Source organism: Momordica charantia (genome assembly GCF_013281855.1).
Source record: "Momordica charantia cultivar OHB3-1 chromosome 8 unlocalized genomic scaffold, Mcharantia_2.0 BLBB01000008.1, whole genome shotgun sequence".
NCBI lineage: Eukaryota > Viridiplantae > Streptophyta > Magnoliopsida > Cucurbitales > Cucurbitaceae > Momordica > Momordica charantia.
This window is the reverse complement of record NW_028275166.1, coordinates 18,697,628-18,718,445: the sequence shown is the minus strand read 5'-3', so window position 1 is coordinate 18,718,445 and position 20,818 is coordinate 18,697,628. Positions and strand designations below refer to the sequence as shown.

Here is a 20,818-nt window from a genome sequence, read left to right as displayed (position 1 = left end):
TAAGGCTTCACGGTAGGAGCTTTGAACTTCGGAGGGATTGGTGCTTCCAAAACGTCCGAGGTGAAAGGAGATTCTCCGAAGTCGCCGTCGTTCAGTGAATCGTCTTTCTGCTCACATTTGGCCTTTAAGGCCTCCACCTGAGCATCGAGCTCCCCCCTCAGCTGGTCGAACTCCTCCCTTGCGATTATCCCTGCGGGATTGTGAGAGGATTCAGCCTGCTGGTTGGAGCTTTTGTGGGAGCGGGATGGTGACTGCCCTTTTCTGAGAGACGAGCCTCTCTTTCTGTTGAGATGCTCACGGAGGTCTCCCCTCTGGTGAGTGTACCCCTCACTCTCGTTGTCTTTGGGACGTTCTTCCTCGGCTGGGCCGAGGTGGGAACCCCTTTGCTCGCGTACGTCCATGCGCGTCACTCGATTTTCAGATCGGGACCCTGCGCCTGCAGCCAGCACCATTTCGTTATACATTGCCTCCATGGAGCGCATTTGTGTGCGCATTGCCTCCATCTCTCTCTGGAGCGCACCAAAGTTCTCGCTTGTTGGAGCCGGGGCTGGACCCCGGGCGCCCTTATTAGAGGTCCCACCTCGGCCACGGGTGGCCCTGGACGTCCTCGGGTGCGCAGGCGGTAGGGTAGGCGCGGTGATCCGTGCCGACCTGCGGAGAGGTTCCGCTGCTAGGCCGTCGTGACCTTGCCCCTCTACCGCCGCTGCTCTGACCTCCCTCTGGTGGGCATCGCTGGCAGCTAGAGTCCTTCGATCCGCCGTATTGGTCGAATTCGCTGGTTGAACCATGTTCACTCGCGTGTTGGTTTAAAGGAATTGGGATGACGTAGATTGTCAGTCGTTCCCACAGACGGCGCCAAATGTTTATGCAAAGATGTGCACAACAGTGTTCCTGATTGTAGCTCGAACTCGGCCTCCGTACCGACCTGAACCTTTGGGCAGACCTGCACAAAAAGGTGAGCACTCCGACGATCAAGTCAGTATAGGTCGGATTCCAAGTTTAGTTCGAAGCCAGAAATCATCGTACCTGATCGGGGAGTGAGGTCCTCTACTTATGGGTGGTAGTCCCGCTAATCTCGCGATGGTTACACCCGGTAATCTCGGGACCGTCGGTTACACCCGGTAATCTCGGGACCAACGGTTACACCCGGTAATCACGCCGCAGACAGTTGCTCACATCGGCCCCTACCGAGCTCCCTGGTAGGTCAGACCTAGGCCAGGTTCACCTCGGCCCTCATACTTAGCTTTCGCCGGCGTTGGTGGCAGCCATCTCGGCTATCCGAGCTGGGCATGACTCATGGGCCATCTTGGAGCACCAATAGGGGTCCTCCACGTGTCCAGGGTATTTTCATCCCCAAACATCTCTCAAGTCCAATCGTTCAAATTGAAGATATCTTAAGGAGAGAATGATTCATCTATAAAGAGGTAAAAATGCTTCATAATAAAGGTACACAGAAAAATCCTACTTTTATTAGCGATTTTAATTTAAGCATCAGGGCATCTATTACTAGTACCAAACCGATGTAGTATTCCTTCTTGTTTCACAGGTTATGTTGATTCCCTTTTATTTGAATATGGTAATTCTTCCGAACCATATTTGCACATCAACAACAGCAACATTTTAGATGTGTGAAGATAGCAAAAAAGTATAAATCAATCCAAACTCACATAAGACTAAATTCTAAATGTAATTTATTCTGAACAAAATCTGTCTAAATAGTGATCCTGCTAGTTCAAACCATATATCTTGAAAAGTCATTTTAAACTCATTTTTGAAACAAACGTAATTTTATGTCATTTTTCTTAAAACAATTTTGAACCATTGAGAACTCCTCTTATAATCTGTCGATTCATCTCTCATTTTTAGCCATCATAGATCTTTTATGATGAGCTTTTGGACCAAGATGGAAAAAAGAGGGACCTTTTTTTTAAGATGGTAACCTCCCAACTCAATCAACAAATTTCATTTAGTTATATAAATGTCAACATATTGAAACATCTCCGGTGTGTTCTAATTCAATACCAATTTTAGATTGTCAACCCCAAATCATAAAGGACAAACTTGAATGAGAAGGAATAATAATATTATAGATGTAGCCATTGAATCGCCCATTACCATTAAAAGAAATAGAATTCAAAACAAAGTCCAAGTAGCAAGAAATTGGTAGTGCTGAGATTAAGGAACCAGTTATTTGCAATTGAAATTAAATTAGGTCTCCCATCCACAGAAGATGAAAGGAACAAGTATGATGCGGTTCACCTATTGTTTTTATTAAATTTGAATTCAGCCTAACTGTAACCACTCACATTGGTTTGAATTTGAATGCCATTTTCAAAATTATTTGGTCAAATTCATCTTTTTCTTTCTTCCTTATCTTATTCACAATTTTACGCGTGATCCACTCTTTATAGGCCCAACTTTGGTCGTTCCATTTAGAAATTGAACTCTCTTTATTTTTTCTTATTCCTTTGTTTTGGAAACATTACTTTTAAACGTAATAATTTCTTTTCTTTAATTGATGAGCGAAAGATGCATTCCTCTTTTTAAGTTGTCTATTATGTTTTTATGCTCGGGATATCTCGAATAGATGACAACTAATAGAACAAGAGTCAGAGGACTTTTTCTACAAAGAGAAGAGTGATTATTGTAACTCCTAGACCAAAATAGTAAAAATAAAGGCCCTTTTTTTCGACGGTGAAAAATAAAGGCTAATTGAGAATACATTCAGATCACTAATTCATTAAACTCCAATGAATTTATTAGAATAAATAACATACACCCGTTTTAATTTGTTTTCAAAGTAACTCTAAATCAAAAAGCATTATCTTAGACCCTTTGCTTTGAGAAGGATTCATTGAATTGCTTAAATCTAAAAGCACGTCACTCTTGAGAACTATTCCTTATAAATCATATACATATGTATGTTGACTTTCTTATATCAAAACTTCATCACCCACCTCATTCTTGAGAACTATTCCTTATAAATCATATACATATGTATGTTGACTTTCTTATATCAAAACTTCATCACCCACCTCATTCTATCACGTAACTCAAGGATGATATTCAAATCAGCGAGGATTGGATTGAGTTAGAAAATTTTTCAATTTGAGTTGAGTTAATCTTTTACCAAATTAAAAAAGTCAATTTGATTCACGAGTTAGAAAAAATTTTGGTCGATTAAACCCAATCTGAACCGCCCCTACATATAATAGTAAACAAAATGTCTTTAAGGATCTTTCTCCACTTGCTCCATCCCCCTTTCTCTCTGTTCTCATGTGGATGCTCCAGTTTTTTATCCTTGAACCGAGGAGGAAAAAGATTGTGATTGACTTTAGAAAAAATGGCAGAACCCAACCAACCCTTTCCGGCTTGCCTTCAGGCTTCACCTAACAATCCGAAGACCCAACCATTCCAACTAAAAAAATATAAAGGATTGGAAACCCAAGGAATGGACGTTATTGACACGAGAGGTTCAAAGCGAATTTTCAACATAATTTTGGTTCAAAGCTTGCCCTCACCCAATAACCTGAAGACCCAACTAAAAAATATATGGGCTGCATTAGGTTGGACACTTCATACAGATTTTTCAAATGGAAAACCGATCAACCCAAATTTTCAAATTAGTTCAAAAAATTTCCAAAGCCCGACCCAACCATAAAATCGTTTGTTCTCCTCATGTTAACCTCTAATTTGCCAAGTAAATGCAGAAAATCTCAATGTTGGTCAACAAACATGAAGCTTTGTACTTCATAGTGTTGAAATCAAAAGCAATAACGAGTTTGTAACATAGTAAAAAAATTTGGAGGCTTGATAGTTCAAGAATGCTCAGCATGTGAGAGACCAGACTGATGGAAGCCACAAGTTATAAATCACGAGTCAGCAACCAACCCAAATAACCTTTGAGACCAATGCACTGTAAAATAATCAACCAATATAGAAAACCTAGATGACGTCTAACTATCTATTTTTTTTGCCTTCAGATCATCAAGTAATAAGGTAGTGAAAAGAAAAAACAAAGTAATTACCAATAAGAACTAGAATAACACAAGTACATAGGATTTGTATACGAGAAAACCACTTGATAGGAACTGCAACCACATAGCTTAACACATGAAAATGCTCAAGACAAATGGTTGTAAAATTCTGTTCAACTACTTGAGAGTGAAACATCCACTAAACGCCAAAAATTACTCAGTTCGGAAAACAGTAAATGCTTCTATCTTAGCTCACAAAATATAATAAAAATAAAAATCCCTTCCAGTAGTTTCATCTAGGTTCTCCATGCTGCAAAAACACATTAAGCACATATTAGGAAATAACAAATAAACAGATGCTCAGCACCATTAAACAAGAAATAGGAAAATATAAAACTAGCTTTTCCCGGTATGGTTCACAGGTGAGATACAGTGAACGCTAAACTTCAACACCATTCACTTCACTTTACGCATATGTACATATGAAAAAAACAAATAGAATTCAGAAAAGAGGCATGAAGACAGGCAGAAAATGCTTCAGAAGAGAAAATGATAGAATGAAAATTCAAACCTCATGCATGATGCTCATATCAATTAATTACCGATCAGGATAACACAACACAGGCATTATTTCCACTATTTTCAATTCGCCCACATAATCTTGAAGCAAAAGCATACAATTAATTAAATCTAAAATTATCATTATACAACAAAAAAAAACAAGGAATCAGAGGTGCATTTAGCCCCTAATTTAAGTCAGGTCTAATAAATAAGTAGATCTTTCGACAAACAGGGGCAACAACAACAAAAATAATTAAATAAAGTGATGAGCACATTTACATTAATATACCATGTACAAAATCAAATAGGTAAAACTTATCATCCCAAAATTCAATCATTGCCCATGGCAATACAAAAACAAATAAATACAGATAACAACCTAGCGACCGTGGAAACAAAATATTTTAGGATTGATTGACAAAAAATAACCATTTATCACTATACGGATACCATGCCCCAAACTAACTGTCAATTCATATAAATCCTGTCAAAATTCCAAACACCATTCAACAAAATGAATACAACTCCACAAAACTGTCTTCCCGTTTCTTAAATACCCAATCGTCCGTCCTTCAACCTTTATATACCGAGTTACAAATACACCTCGCCAAACAACATTTTGTAGTTAGAAAAAAGATACACCATAAAGATGACAGCAAAAAGTTATGAACCGATTAATACTTGGATAATCGGAGGGTCTACTTCATTGAAAATCCTATTATTATAATCCAAACATGTCTTCCAAAAAAGCACAGAAAGGGAAGCTTGTAATTGAGATTTTAGCTATGTCATATTAACATCGCAAAACATATACGGATGCAAGGATTTTGGAAAAGTCACAGCCATTCCCACATTAGTGAACAAATAAAGTTGTAGAGGAACATTTCAACCAAAAAACAAAGTAAGAAACCTAAACTGTGGCTAAGTGCAAACACGTGACTTCAACACCAAAGACAGACTATAATCAGAAGCATCAAAACGTACAAAGGGTAAAAGGATAAAGAGAAAGTTATCTCAAATGTTGCTGGGGTACATGAATACCCTGACCCTGTCACCCTGCATAGAGGTTTAAAAAAATTGTTAATAAACAATATAGAGAGGTCTCCAACACATTAGACAGCTTTATTTTTCACCATACCATGGACTTTGGTGACAGATTAGACTTGAACTTCGCTCTAACAATGCCACTGTTACCATGAGGCCTAGCGACCTTGCCCCAAATGCAACGATAATGTGTCCCATTCTTCTTCACCTTAGCCTTGTAGATATAAGCCAATCGCTTTCCTTGGTACCAGGAAACCTCGTCCTTGGAATTAACACCCTCGATCTGGAGTAATGAAGTGTTCGGGTACTGGTTGGATTTAGACCTAGCCACCACTTCAATCATCTTTAGATTCCGGACAAATGACAACGACCAAGAAAATAATATAACGCAGTCCAGAAACATAAAAACTCAAATGTTACTTCGTCGGTTTTACATGGGCCAAGAAAATGTGAAGGAGGGAGTTGATAGACAGTGATTAGTTACCTCTTGTAGCCGAGAATTGTTCCTCGGATGTAGAGTCTAATTCCAACATGAAAGAGAAGTGAAAGAACAACAAAAACAAATTAGGTGAAGAACGACACAAGAATAACTTGAAAATTTGATCTCCCAAAGGCGCTCATATTAAAGACCTGACTCTCTCTCCTTCCCTTCCTTTCACCATCTTCGGCGGCGTCTGCTTCTCCTTCTGCTACAGAGTTTCGACGGCCGTGAACTTCGTATCACTCTCCTCCCAAACCTAATTCTCAGGATCTATTAGACCCACCCACAAACGGGCCGGATTTATATATTCTTGGGCTGTATTTTTCTGCCTCGGCCCCATCGTTGGCGGGCCTGTAGGATTGGCCCAACCCAATGTTTCATCTTGGAGATCTCTAATTACCGGGACAAGTTCAATAATACAATATTATATTATTTGGTTAATTATAATTTTTTTATCTAAAATTTTTTAGGGTTATCCATTTAGAATATATTTGAGAGTGATTTTGGCATTTTATCCTTATCAAAATCACTTTTATTTATATTGATCAGCAAATTAAAAAATTGATTTTAGGATTACATAAATCACTTAAACTTTACTTGTTACTTGTAAGGTATCATTTGGGATGTGATTTTGGAAAATAAATTATTCTTAAATATTTTTTTTTCAAAATCACTCTGCCCACCATAGTCTTCAAACTTTAAAAATTAAATTTTTAATTAATATGTTTAGTTAGTTTATTGTTTAAAGTTTTTTTAATAAAGAAAAATTATCTAAATTTAAATGAAAATTTAATTTTTTTAACTATATATCCAGATTTTTTATGTTATATTTATTATGTATTTAAAGTCAATAATGATAAAATAAGATTTTTATTTATGTTTTGAAAAACTATAAATAGAAACAAAAAATAAGAAATTTGGGTATTGATAAATAACAATTTTGTTTTTTGTTTTCTATTTTCAAAAGTCAAGGTTATAAATACTACCTTCACCTATATAATCATTTGTTTTGCTATCTACTTTTTTTTTTAGAAACTTTTTTTTAGAATTTTTTTTTTGAAATCTAAACCAAAATAAAAAAAATAAAAAAATTAGTTTTCAAAAACTTGTTTTTATTTCTGAACTTTGACTTAGAATTCAAATGTGTTATTAAGAAACGTAAAAACATGCCAAACAAATTATGAGTAAACATGCATAATTTTATAAAATAAAAAACTAAAAAGGAAATCGTTTTTTTTTTTTGCTTTAATTTTCTTGTTTCTAAAATTTCTACACAATTTTCGAAATGTTACAAACAATAAACAAAAATAGTTAACAAATGCTTATATTTTTAAAAATTGGAAACAAGAAATAATAAATAGGAAACGTTAAATGAGCCTTCCGATTCTCCATTCTTGTCTCTAAAACCTTGAAAAAATATATATTATAGTTCTTAAATTAAAAGAATGAATATATTAATACTTAAATTTTCAAAATATTTATTTGTCTTCAAACCATTAAAAAAATTAACCATTTTATAAAATTGGTGACCTAGCATCTTTATCTTCACTACTTACCTTAGATGGATGAAACTATTTAGAATCTTTTTTTAAAACATGTTCTACAAAATCTTTTCAAAATTCAAAAACAAATTGACAATGAACGAATTTGAGAAATCAATATCAAAATCTGTTTAAAGCAAATGGAGTAAAATAGGATTTAAACCTAATTCATAGTTAAATCTAAGAACTTGCCATGTTTTTAAGATTTTTAAATACTAATGAAAAAAGTATTATTTTTGTATTACTTTAAAATTTTATGCTTAATCCAAACTATATTTTATTATCACAAAAAAATAATAATAAAGGAAAATGAAAGTAATCCATAACTCGTGAATATAAAATATATTACATTCGAGTGGTCATCCAACTTGATATTAACTCAAGCATGTTTAACTACAAAGTCTTAACTATATCTAATGTCTAATATCACCGCAACCAAACATTGGTGGTGTCAACAATCCCAACAAAATCAAAATGAGCCAACAAATGAAGCTGAACTTTTATTTTCAATACTCCACCCTTTTATCATTACAAAGTTAAAAAAGAGGGGAGCAAAGTGTAATGTAAGCTAGGCCATACTATACTATTATTACCTGGTAAAAAGCTCTCAAGACTAAGAAGAGAGAGCAGCATATCCATGAAGAAAACTGAGAGATTTCAGAAGCTGAAAAAGAATAAAAAGGAACTTGATCACAGATCAGCAAATAAATTGTAGGTTTTGGAGTCTACTGCTATGAGCCTTAAAGCTGAAACTGCTGCTGCCAAAGACATGCAGCCAAAGAAACAAACATTAGCCCAATGCCATAGCTTCTGGGAATAACTGAGTTTTCTCCTCTTTGCCACAAGGTACATATGGTTTGCTAGGATAAATGTTAGAGGGAATGTGCTGACTGCTCCTGTAAGGCTCATGAAGTCCCCAAGGAAAGGCAGCATAGCTGAGACCAGTGTGGTTATGGCCAGGTACCCTCCTCTCACACCTATTCTGAAAGACAGGTTTTTTATGTTCAGCGCGCTTCCTTTGATCCCGAACCTCGTGTCCAAATACTCGTACATCGGGCTTGCGAATATTTGAATGTGAATCGATGAAGACAGTTTAGTTAAATGGAACAAGGTGATAAGACTAGTGAAGAGTAAAGATTGAAGACAATTACGTGCAGGGCGATGACTGTTTGAAGGAATGCGTATATGTTTGCCATTGCCTTCATCCAAACTGGTCCGTTTACGCTGTTGATACGAAGTGTGGGTTGGTACGGTCAAATTCAAATTCATATTTATGGAAGCCTACATCCGATACGATGGTTATTAAGGACATCTGGGTATTATGATGGCATGACTTGTTGATAAAGTAAAAATAACCTTCTGTAAGCAAATTTTTTTAGTTTAATTCCGTTTCTTTTTTTTTTGGAAATAAAAAATAAAGTTTGATCTTAGAAATATATGTTATTATTGTTTTTTTATAGGTGGGGATGGCACTAGTCCACTACATTTGGAACCATGCTTCTTATTGGATGTATCTATCTACCAATATTTTGAACAACTTCATATAAATTTACTTGGGATGACTTTGGACTTATACTTGATATGTATTAGAGCATTGAATTTATATGTTTTCTTTAGATTATATATTTACTTAATTTGATTTGTGGTTGAAATTTGAAGATGTTATATTTATGTACTTTACAATTTCTACGTGTGAATATGCAATTGGATTCTTTTATGCTGAACTCTGAAAAAGTATCTCAATTTGGAGTTTAAACAAAGCTAGAATTTATTACTATTTGAATAATGTTATCAATGTAAATTAAAAATTGAATTAAAAAAAGTTATGAAAACATTTTATTGTATTTTATAGTTGCCATTAAAAGTAAATAATAACATAATCATGCAAGAAAATATTATAAAAAGTCAGCTACTTTCCATAACATTGGCTACCATCGCATATGAAGAAGTGCTATACAATATTTGTAATAGCATTTTTTAGATGTTATGTAAAACACTATAAATGTCTACCATAACGTTAAGTTAGGCTATGAAAGACCTTTCATAGTTTTTTTTTAAGTTATAAAAAGGCTATTATAGAATTTTTTTATAACGTTATGGAAAGATTTATAACATTGAAATAATGCACTCAAAAGCAGATTTTCTATAACATTTAACATAGCATGAAAAAAATGCTCAGACTGTCCATAACATTGCCTACCATTGCGTCTTAAAAATGCTATGGAAAGTATATTTGACGCTATCGTATGTGATATTTGTTGTAGTGCTATGAACTCCACCCATTTAGCATGCGTTTGGCTTTTTGAGGTGCTTGAAACTTTCATGATCTGTATGGATAACAAACTCTTTTGGCAATAAGTAATGTTGCCAAACTTGTAAAGCCCTCGCAAGTGCATGGAGTTCCTTGTCATAAGTTGGGTAGTTAAGTTGTGCTCCATCTAGTTTCTCACTAAAGAACATGATCAGTCTTTTTTCTTGCATCAAAACAGCTCCTATACCTATCCCACTTGCATCACATTCAATCTCAAGAGATTTGTCAAAGTTAGGCAAAACAAGACAAGGTGCATTGGTCAATTTATCTTTCAGTTCATTTAATGCATTTTCTTACTTTTCTTTCTACTCAAATTTAGTATGCTTCTTAATAAGTTCATTTAACGGTGAGGCTATGCTACTGTTCAATCTCTTACTAGTGGAATAAATTTAGTGCAAGTATACACTAATTAATCGATTGTAGCACTAAACAAGGTTGTCTCCTCTTGGAAATTAGCTTATAACAAGTGGTTAATAATTTTGAAATACCAAAAAGAATATAATAAAATAGCATGTGATAATGGGTGTTTGTTCAAGTAAAAAAAAACCAAAAATCATAAGATGAGCAGAATCAGTTCTAATTACTCCATAAAGCTTCCACCACAAGCACCAACACAAAAAGAGTTTTCGAATGATTAAAGGATTCGGGGAGAAGAATTCTACAAACTGTTTTCCATTGCTCACTACTTAAAAATGCCTTAAAACTTCTCAATGCCCAGACTCTCATGGCTCTCTCTCGAGTTACCAAATAAATGCAATAACCCAACTCCTAGTTGTGGTTAGAACAAGCTATAAAGCAGTCTAAGGGCGCTATAGAGTGAACCCCATCCCTAGGTGTTCACTGCTCTGTTTCAGAAAGAACGCAGAAAACTATAGCTAACAGAAGAAGGTCCACGCATAGTGGCTCTCTCGAGTCTCAAGTAAGTTTGCACGCTAAACCCGTAGGCCACACAAGTTTAGAGAGATATAGAAAATGAAAGGCACACTTCTGTTAAATCAAAGCTCTAAGGTATTCAAAAATTGCAGCAACGCATTACAGAGAGTTTCCTACCCCTCCCTGAAGAAAGGGGGTTAGTTCATAGTGGAGAAAAGAAAATAGAATGGATAGGTAGAAAAATGATCCATCACTGAAGGTAACATAAAAAAAATCGAGAGCTTCCTCAGGTGAACAATGTGAATCCCGAGCAAGAATCTGTCCCTCCTTTTCCTTCATCGATGGAAAACACGTTAATTTCCAGAAGATGACAATCGGTCTGTCCTCCTCCTGTCGACTTCGGTGTCTTTTTTCCTTAAGTAAAAGGCCTTAAATTTAGGGCACCCGTGGAACCTTGCGCACATACTGTACGTACGCTGTAATAGAAAGGTTACTTAATCAGGTTACTACTCTAGCCTTCACTCTATAGCATTCAAAGCGCTTGCATGCTCTCAATTTCAGCATTTCCTTTCTCAACTTCCAGCAATACCACGTTAACCTGCTAGTGCCTCAATTACTCCGAATGCACCATGTTTTTTCCTGCATCAAACATCCATAATTTTTTGCATTAACTCGAGAATTTGGATGAATCTATACCTAACCATGCATTCAAGGTTCTATCAGGAAATTCTCACATTCTTACAGCTTAATTAACTTTAATCTCACATTTCCACACAAAAAATGCCCTTAGTTTGGCCCATAAACCAGTCTTTATTTGAGAGTTGTCACACCCCAAACTTGAAACCTTGCTTGTCCTCAAGCAAGGCTACTCTAGCATCCCATAACTATGAGAAAACCCTCCTCTGATTGAGATGCATCTTACTCAACTGTTGCTTTCTACTTTCACACCTACTGCAATTACATAATAAAACTTATGAATCTGCTCAGGCCAAAAGCATCTGCAAGAGAGCTACTAAACTTATGTTCCAACCCTAGCAAAGGTTCTTTCCTACGGCTCTAGCATCACCCTACTTTCCTCATAAAAAACATCAACTCATCTAGAGATACACTTCTCAAACTCCTTTTCTCTTGCCTATACCACTACCTTTTTATTACCATTCTAGCTTTTAACTATGGCTACTAGCCCTTCCTAGCCTTGCAGCCTCCTTATAATATATATACTCTTTCTTTTTTTTTAAGCTGAATTACAAGGCTAGAGAGATTCATAGTTATACATTACAAGCTTGACGTTTTGACGACCAAGCAATTGTGTACACCCCTGAACTTAGAAGAAAGCATTGTCGCCAATGTGACTGGAAGCTGTGTAATGGATGTTGCACATACCCTCAAACTTAGTACTAAGGAAAATCGAGTTATAAAAGGGGCATTTTTCACAGGTAGTATGTATATGGTGTAAAGGGACATCAAAAAGGGTGTGAACTAGAAGGAATGACTCTATGGTGATAATAAGGTGGTAGATGGGCTTGGATAGGACAACTATGGAAGCTCATCATCTACGTGCTCTCTGCTTTTGACTTGCACTCAAAGGGTACTGTTAAGGCTTTCGTACTGAAATATAAGCTAGAGCAAAGCAGAAGCTAAGGTGCTCGCAAACGGATCCTTTTGGCACAACATTAAACTCATTTCCTAGGATGCACCAACAACATTGCTACTTAAGAAAGCAGAGCAAGAGTAAGAGGCATAGAACAGCAAAAGAGAACAGAAGCATAACTCTATTCATTTACTCTCATGAAAACATGGGGCAAAGGAACATAACAATTATCTAACCTATTAGCAAAATAAAACTGAAACTAAATGCAAAAAGTGAAAACAAAATAGGAAAGAAAGAATTTAAAAGACAGAATGAAAAATGCGAAAAATTAAAGGCTTGATTGATTGATTGATCGGTTGGAGTCCACAGAAAAAAGAAGAGGTTGGCCCGCGACTGGTCAGAATGTGCAACTTTTGCTCCCATTCCCTGCGGAGCTAGCTGTGTGGTCGCCATCATCAGCAGTGTTGTTGGAGTTGTACTCTAGCAGGGAATCTAGGGACCGATGCTACATTGAGGAGCTTGGGGCACCCGAACGGGTAAGCTTTTCAATCATGCCCTTGAGCTCTACATCTCTGACTACTAGTTGCTGCATTAAAGCAACAACCATTTCCTTGAGCTCCCCGGTGGAGATGCGCGTTTGATGAGACATCATTTCATTAATGGCTCCAATCGGGACAACACTCTTGCTTTTCGATTCGTTGGCCATGAGTCGATCCACCAACGACTTATCCAACACTCGTTTCTTTGTTAGTACTTCCTCATCCTACACGACCGGAGCATTAGCCTGCATACACAGTTTAGACATTAAGTTTGGGAAAAACAACCGGCCAAGTTTCTTAGTAGCACATTGTGCTATCTCCTGAAAAATGATTTGCCCGAGCTCTAGCTGCGTTCCTTCCATCATGCAGGCTAAGAGCAAGACCCAATTTTTCGTCATTGAAGAATCATACGTAGTAGGCATGATTATGCTATTGAGGAAATAAAGCCAAACATTGGCTTCAAGCGTGATGAAATTGGACGACAGAGAGTGGGCTCCTTGCGAGACAATGCTCAGGGATGCTCCAGGGTGAGCAACCACAGAAAGGGCATGTTCCAGCTGCGCATTTGAGGGCCGGTCCAACATCTGGTTTCCTGCAGCATTCGGGATTGAGGGCAAGTGCAGGGCCTCGTTGATCCGTTTAGGGCTCCAGTTGACTTGCACATCTTTCACAGTTGTACGGCTGAGACTATCTGGGCGGATGTTGGCATAGAACTCCTTTACTAACTGGGGCAGAAGGGGGATTGGTGGGGCGCAGAAATATTCCCAGCCATTGTGGGTGAAGAAAGGCATGTGATCCAACTCAAAGCCTTTTTTGAAGAAAAATGATTTCTTTTAGAGCCATTCATAAGCGTTGATGGTGTCCTATGAATGAAATCGTTGGCACGTAGCTTCCTGTTGGGCAACCACTCGAGCTTTCCGGTGATCGGGAGGTTCGTTTTGGCAAAGTCTGCTATGGCAGTAGCAGATAGAGGTCGTTTCCCTTTGGAAGAGGATGCGACTGGAGCAGTTTTGGTCAAGGCGGCCGGCGGTTAAACAAAAACAGAAGCCGCATGTAGTGAAGGCTTAGAGGCCGACGATTGAGAAACTTTGGCTTTTTTGGGCGATGGCTGGGCCAAAGCAGAGACAAACAATCGCTTAGATTTGTGAGTGCGCGAGGTTGGTCCCGGAGGAAAAATTGGTTTGGGGGGGCTTTGAGGTGGATTTTGGGATATTCGGCGGAGGTGGGTCAGAGACAGTCACGGCGGGTGGTGGTGGGGACGTGGTGGGCGATGGAGCAACATCTTCTCCTTCGCGCTCTGGTTCTTTCTCAGATTCAGAGGTCTAGGCACGACGAAAGTCGGTTTGGGAGATAACAGCGACGAATGAACTGCTTCCACTGCCGCCGACTGGTTAGTTGCGTCAGCGAGAAGACGACTCCGAAAGGGCTAAATCCATGTGGGGGTTCTTGATGGCTTTGGATTTTACACTAGGCATAGCCGGAGAAGGTGAGGAGCGTTCAGGGCAGGCTTTAACAGCTGGAGAGGGTTAATAGAAAATTTCTAGGGTTTCAGAGAAGATGATGATCAAGAGAGATCGTGGGTGAAGCTTGAGTAATGGGCAGTTAAATAGGCTTTAAAACCAAATAGTCCCCCACGATCTCCTCAATTAATTTCCCTTAAGCAATTATGAAAAAGCAAATTTGAAATTCAAATTTGTACCTCCCTCCAATTTAATTCGGTTTACCTCCCTTTTTCACTTAATGCCCACCGTAAATGTTAACTATTGCACCAGCTGTTCATTGAGTTCCTTCTGCACGCTTGCCACTGCTCCGTTTTCCTATAATAATCACGTCAGCCATTAAAATTCCGACTGTGACGCCGACCTACAATCAAAATCAAAGCAAATTTCTCAAATCTCAAAATATCCCTAAAAATAAAAACATACATTAAATTCATTAAAAAAAAACAATGATGGTGCTCAAAATATATTTCGAATTATCCCCCACCTCCTTTATTCTGTTCATTTCTCTGTTGCATTACTCAGGGGCTAGCCGGCACATTCCAGCATCTCTATCCATATTTTCCCTCTATTAATGTTTTAACCGCTGCCCATTCACCATGAATTCTGTATCTGAATTTATCTCCTTAACTGTTATTGCTTCATTCGGAAAAGCCTTAACAATTTGACATGGTCCCGACCATTTAGACTTCAATTTCCCCGGAAATAATTTTAGTTGTGAATTGTAAAGGAGAACCTGTTGTTCCGACCCTCTTCAAATTGCCTTGGATGAATTCGGGCATCATGCCATTTTTTTGTTTTCTCTTTGTAGATCTTTACGTTTTCATATGCATTCCTTCGAAACTCGTCAAGTTCATGAAGCTGCAGACTCCTAACTTCTACAACTCCTAGGTAATCGTGGTTTAGCTTCTTCAAAGCCCAAAATGCCTTGTGTTCTAATTCTAGGGGCAGGTTACAGGCTTTCCCAAAAACTTACTTGTAAGGCGAGGTTCCGAGAGGTGTTTTGAATGCGATCCTATATGCCCATAGTGCTTCATCCAATTTAGAAGACCAATCCTTTCGACTGGTACCTACAACTTTCTCTAGGATGCTATTGATTTCCCTGTTGGATATTTCATCTTGGCCATTGGATTGCAGATGATAACTGTAGCAATTCTGTGTTTAACATTGTATTTGGCTAAGAGACTTGCTACAACATTATTCACAAAATGAGTCCCTTCATCACTTATGAGAGCACGTGGGGTACCAAAACAGGTAAAAATATTCTTTAGGAGGAACTTAGTTACGACTTTGGCATCGCTTGTTGGGCACAATATTGCTTCAACCCACTTGGACACGTAGTCTACCGCAACTAGGATGAATAGATGTCCATTATATGATGGAAACGGTCCCATGAAATCTATTCCCCAAACGTCAAATAGTTCTCCTTCCAAAATATACGTCAAAGGCATCTCTAATTTCTTGGATATATTCCACACTCTTTGGCACTCATTACAGCTTGTGACCAAGTTGTGGGCATCCTTGAAGATCGAAGGCCAAAAATAACCACTTTGCAATACTTTAGTTGCTGTTCGTTGCCCACTGAAGTGTCCTCCATACGGGGCTGAATGACAATCTTTCAATATTTGGGATGCTTCAGCTTCGGTGACGCATCTTCGAATTATATTGTCTTGTCCCACCTTGTACAAGCAGCGGTCATCCCAAAAGTAGAAATTGCATTCGTAAAAAAGACGCTTCATCTGCTGTCTTGTCCACTCATCTAGCTTAATTCCGCAAGCCAAAAAATTTGCAATATCAGCAAACCAGGGTTCCTCTTCCCTTACTTCCTCATGCGAAATTTTCAGCAGCTGCTCATCAAGGAAACTATCGCTGATCTCTATAGGATCTGAGCTCTTTACTGCTCCTACGATCCTAGATAGATGATTTGCGACCAAGTTCTCAGGCCCTTTTTTTGTCTTTGATGTCCACATTGAATTCCTGCAATAGGAGTATCTATCGGATCAGCCTCGACTTTGCATCTTTCTTTGTAAGAAGACATTTCAATGCAGCGTGGCCGGTATGCACTATGACTTTAGTGCCCATAAGATAGGACCTGAATGTTTCGAACGTGAAAACTACGGCCAGCAACTCCTTTTCCGTAGTGGTATAGTTGATCTGAGCTTCTATTAGTGTCTTACTGTCATAATATATGGGGTGAAGCGCTTTATCCTTCCTTTGCACCAACACAGCTCCAACTGCGAAGTCGCTCGCGTCACACATCAGTTCAAGCAAAAGCTTCCAATTAGGAGCTTGAATTATGGAAGCAGTCGTTTAAGAATGTTTCAACGTAGAGAATGCCTGCACACAATCAGGAGAGAAGTTAAATACTCTATCAGCTTCTAATAAGGAACAAAGAGGTTCAACAAGTTTAAAAAAATCCTTTATAAATCGTCGGTAAAATCCTGCATGTCCCAGGAAACTTCTGACTCCTCTGACTGTAGTGGGCTGCGGTAATTAATGACTTCAACCTTCGCTTGATCTACTTCCAGCTCTTTTCTTGAAATCCTATACCCTAACACAATTCCCTCTTGGACCATGAAATGACATTTTCCCAGTTTAGCACGAGATTAGTCTCTTCACAATGCTTTAAAACTCGCTGCAGATTCTCCAAACAGATGGTAAAGCTTTCTCCAAATATTTAGAAGTCGTCCATAAAAACTTCCACTACATATTCAACCAGATTGGAGAAGATGGCCATCATACATCTCTGCAAAGTGGCTGGAGCATTACATAGTCTAGAATGCATCCTTCTTAACGCAAAAGTTCCATACGGACAGGTGAAGGTTGTCTTGTGCTGATTTTGAGGTGCGATGGTTATCTGATTGTATCTGTTATAACCGTCAAGAAAGTAGTAATAATCAAGTCCAGCCAATCTATCCAGCATTTGGTCAATGAACGGTAGGGGAAATGATCTTTCTTTGTAGCCTTGTTTAGCTTCGGTAATCCATGCAGATTCTCCAGCAAGTCACTGTCTGGGTAGGAATGAGCTAATTTTTTGCGTTTTCCACCACTGTCATTCCTCCTTTCTTTGGGATGCATTATACTCAGCTGACCCATTCATTGTCTGAGATTGGGTATATAATTCTAGCATCCATCCATTTGATTATCTCCGTCTTCACCACTTCTTTCATTGCTGGGTTTAGCCTCCGTTGATGTTCAATTGAATTCTGACAATTCTCCTCTAGAGCAATTTTGTGCATACAATAACTAGGGCTAATTACTTTTATATCAGCTATTGTCCACCCATAGCCCTTCTGTGTTCTTTTAGCACTGCCAGTAATTCCACTTCCTTATTCTTAGGCAAATTTGCAGCAATAATTATCGACAAGGTATTAGACGATCCTAGGTATGCATACTTAAGATGCTGTGGAAGGGCTTTTAATTCCAGCTCTTGCGGCTCCTCAACAGACGGTTTAAACTACTTTCGAGTAACCTCTTCTAGCCTTAGATTCTCGTGCACCTTTGACCATAATCTGGCTATCTCCTTCCTGCCATCCATAAACAGGACCCGTGGTAAAAATATTATCTAGCTCCTGACTCTGGTGCTCAAGTATAAATTTCGAACTTAGAGCCATCTTCTTAGCTTCGTCTAGTACTCTTAGGATAGCACACCGCTCAGCGTCCGCAGGGTATTTCATAGATTCATATACCGAGAATTTGATCTCTTGGTCGTGTACCCTCATAGTGACCTCTTCCTTGTGTACATCCACTAGTGCTTTGATAGTTGCTAAAAATAGTCTTCCCCGGATGATGGGCACTTCCTCATCTGCATCAAAATCAAGAACAATAAGATCAGCAGAGAATATAAACTTGCCTACTTGAACTAGCACATCCTCAATTTTTTCCTTCCGGGTTAGCGATGGATCGATCAGCTAGCTGCAAGGTGACTGTCGTTGGCTTAACTGCACCCATTCCTAGCCTTTGATATACTGACAATGGCATTAAATTAATAGTAGCTCCGAGGTCGCATAATGCCTGCCCAATTTTATGACCACCAATTGATACTAGTATTGTGAAGCTTCCAGGGTCTTTCATTTTTTTTGGTATCTTATTGGTCAAAATCGTGCTGCACTCTTTTGTCAAGCAGACTGTTTCGAATTCTCCTAATCGTCTCTTTTTAGTGAGGATGTCCTTCAAGAACTTTACATATGTAGGCATTTGTTGCAAAGCTTCCACCAGAGGGATATTTATATGTATTTGTTTTAGCACTACAAGGAACCTTTTGAACTACCCTTCTTAATTATTTTTCTGGAATCGCTTTGGCTAAGGCATTGCTGGAACATAATCTGTTATTGTCGCAGGAGTTTTAGGTTGCTTCGGCTTCTTCAATTCCTCAGTTATTTTGGATGCGAAAGCGACTTAGTTCTTTCGGGCTCCTGATGATCCTCATTAGATTCAGCTTCCTCCGTGTTCATGGTGTGAGTACCACTATTTCTTTTTTTCTCCTAACATCTCTGCATTTGTAGTGATCTCGTTGTTTGATGCTTCAATTGGTTCTGCCACTTCTTCTGTTTTTGCGTCGGTGTCTATGGCTCCTTCTTCAGTTTTCTCTTTCTGTTGATGAATTGGGGGCAGAACTTTACAATTCCTCAGTGTCAGCGCCTTGCACTGTCCTTGCCATCACGTTTGGGTTGTTCAGTGTCACTTGGCAGCACACCCTTGGGTCTATTTTTTAGTTCTATCGCTAGCTGTCCTATTTGGACTTCCATGTTCAGTAGGGATGCTGCCTGACTTTGAAGGAGGCTGCTTGACTTTGCACATTGGCATCATTTTTTGTCATGTATGTCTTAAACATTTCCTCCAAACTCATTGATTCTGGTTGCTTTTGATTAGTCTGTTGATTTTGTCCTGAGAAACCTGGTGGGTACTACATCTTTTGTGGATACACTTGGGTATTACTTGACCCAGCATTATTGCCTCCTTGGTTTCCTCCCCAACTGAAGTTTGGGTGATTCCTCCAACTCTAATTGTATGTGTTACCATACACATTATTTCTGTTCTGCTACGGGTTACCCAAGTAAAATATTGATGCAGGATTGCCTGGCCAGGCTGCAAAATTGTGCTCTCCTTCACAGTATGGGCAAAGACTGCTTTGCATAGCAGCCACATTGGCTTTGGATGCTACAGCCTCATTCATGGTTGCATTTTTCATAACGATGTCAGCTAGGCGTGAAATTTTTGAGTTAAGATCCGCTACTACATCGTCTGTTACCAACCCCGTAGGGCTTGCTGCAGTTGATGTTGATCGTGACTTCGACCATTAATGTCTGTTCCGTGAAATCCTCTCCAAAATGTCAAAGGCTTCTGCATATGGTTTTGATAACAAAGCTCCATTGGCTGAAGCATCAATCACCAATTGCGTAGCTTCATTCAGTCCATTATAGTAAGTCTCGATTTGTATGTAACGTGGTATTCCATGATGAGGGCATTTCTACAACAATCCTTTGAATCTTATCCAAGATTCGCTCAAGGATTCTCCTGGTAGCTGCTGAAAGTTGTTAATCTTGTTCCTAAGTTCAGCATTCTTTGAAGTTGGGAAATATTGCATAAGAAATTTTTCTGCTAAGTCATTCCACGAAGTGATCGATTCAGCAGGTAAGAAGTCCAACCATGATCCAGCAGTATTCTGTAAAGAGTATGGGAACAGCTTTAATCTCATAGCTTCCTTACTGACTCCAGCTTCTTTAAACGAATCCGCCACTTACATGAAATATCTTGGGTATCTATGAGGGTTTTCTGAAGCTAGCCCATGAAACGGTCCCATCGTTTGTAACATCTAAAACATTGCGGACTTCAGCTCAAATCTTCTTGCCTCGATGATTGGATCAGTAATGATAAGATTGAAATCGTAAAAGGCTGGAGCCGCGTATGCTCTAATTTCCTGCTCTATGTCATCAACGAGCAAAACAGCGTTCAGGAGAGGTACAAAATGGCAGCTCTATCCCCTGGTCTCCTCACTACTCCATCCTCAGGCGGGTTTTGTTCGTTGAGATTCATTTCAACTTCTTTTATTCGCACTCGCTGTTCAGCCAGTCTTCTTCTCAAGGATCGTTCTAGTTCCGAGTCAAAAGCGAATTCAAAAGTAGGGAAGTCGTTCATTCAACGCTTCAAAACACTCATGAAACACAAGCAACAAGGTCTTTAAGCACCACATCTCAAAATGACTAACCACAATTTATAAAATCTATATTTCTCCGGCAACAGCGCCAAAAACTTGTTCAATCTCTTAGTAATGGAATAAATTTAGCACAAGTATAGACTAATAAATCGATTGTAGCATTAAATAAGGTCCTCTCCTCTGGGAAATTAGCTTATAACAAGTGGTCAATAATAAATACCGAAAAGAATATAATAAAATAGCA

General features: G+C 38.5%; 1 protein-coding gene and 1 non-coding gene across 2 annotated transcripts; one reads left to right on the top strand and one right to left on the bottom strand.

The window, feature by feature from the left end:
• Positions 1 to 4,043: 4,043 nt before the first annotated feature.
• LOC111023496 (large ribosomal subunit protein eL33w) lies at positions 4,044 to 6,358 on the bottom strand. The gene is made up of 5 exons (XM_022300957.2): positions 6,213 to 6,358; positions 6,067 to 6,102; positions 5,677 to 5,905; positions 5,523 to 5,594; positions 4,044 to 4,287 (listed from the first exon to the last, which is right to left on the bottom strand). Exons 1-4 carry the CDS (start codon positions 6,242 to 6,244, stop codon positions 5,553 to 5,555), a joined length of 339 nt encoding a protein of 112 aa, XP_022156649.1. The 5' UTR covers positions 6,245 to 6,358; the 3' UTR covers positions 4,044 to 4,287; positions 5,523 to 5,552.
• Positions 6,359 to 19,867: 13,509 nt separating this feature from the next.
• On the top strand, positions 19,868 to 19,974 carry LOC148209709 (small nucleolar RNA R71). The gene has a single exon (XR_015793369.1). It is a non-coding gene; the product is annotated as a small nucleolar RNA R71 (small nucleolar RNA).
• Positions 19,975 to 20,818: the final 844 nt, after the last annotated feature.

What these genes read in the sequence shown, in the direction of transcription:
- LOC111023496 (XM_022300957.2), bottom strand. Translation starts at nt 6,244, where the DNA reads ATGGTGAAAGGAAGGGAAGGAGAGAGAGTCAG. An exon ending in AGGGAAGGAGAGAGAGTCAG is followed by an intron (nt 6,103 to 6,212) that starts GTCTTTAATATG and finishes TGTTGGAATTAG; the next exon opens with ACTCTACATCCGAGGAACAA. An exon ending in ATCTGTCACCAAAGTCCATG is followed by an intron (nt 5,595 to 5,676) that starts GTATGGTGAAAA and finishes ACCTCTATGCAG; the next exon opens with GGTGACAGGGTCAGGGTATT.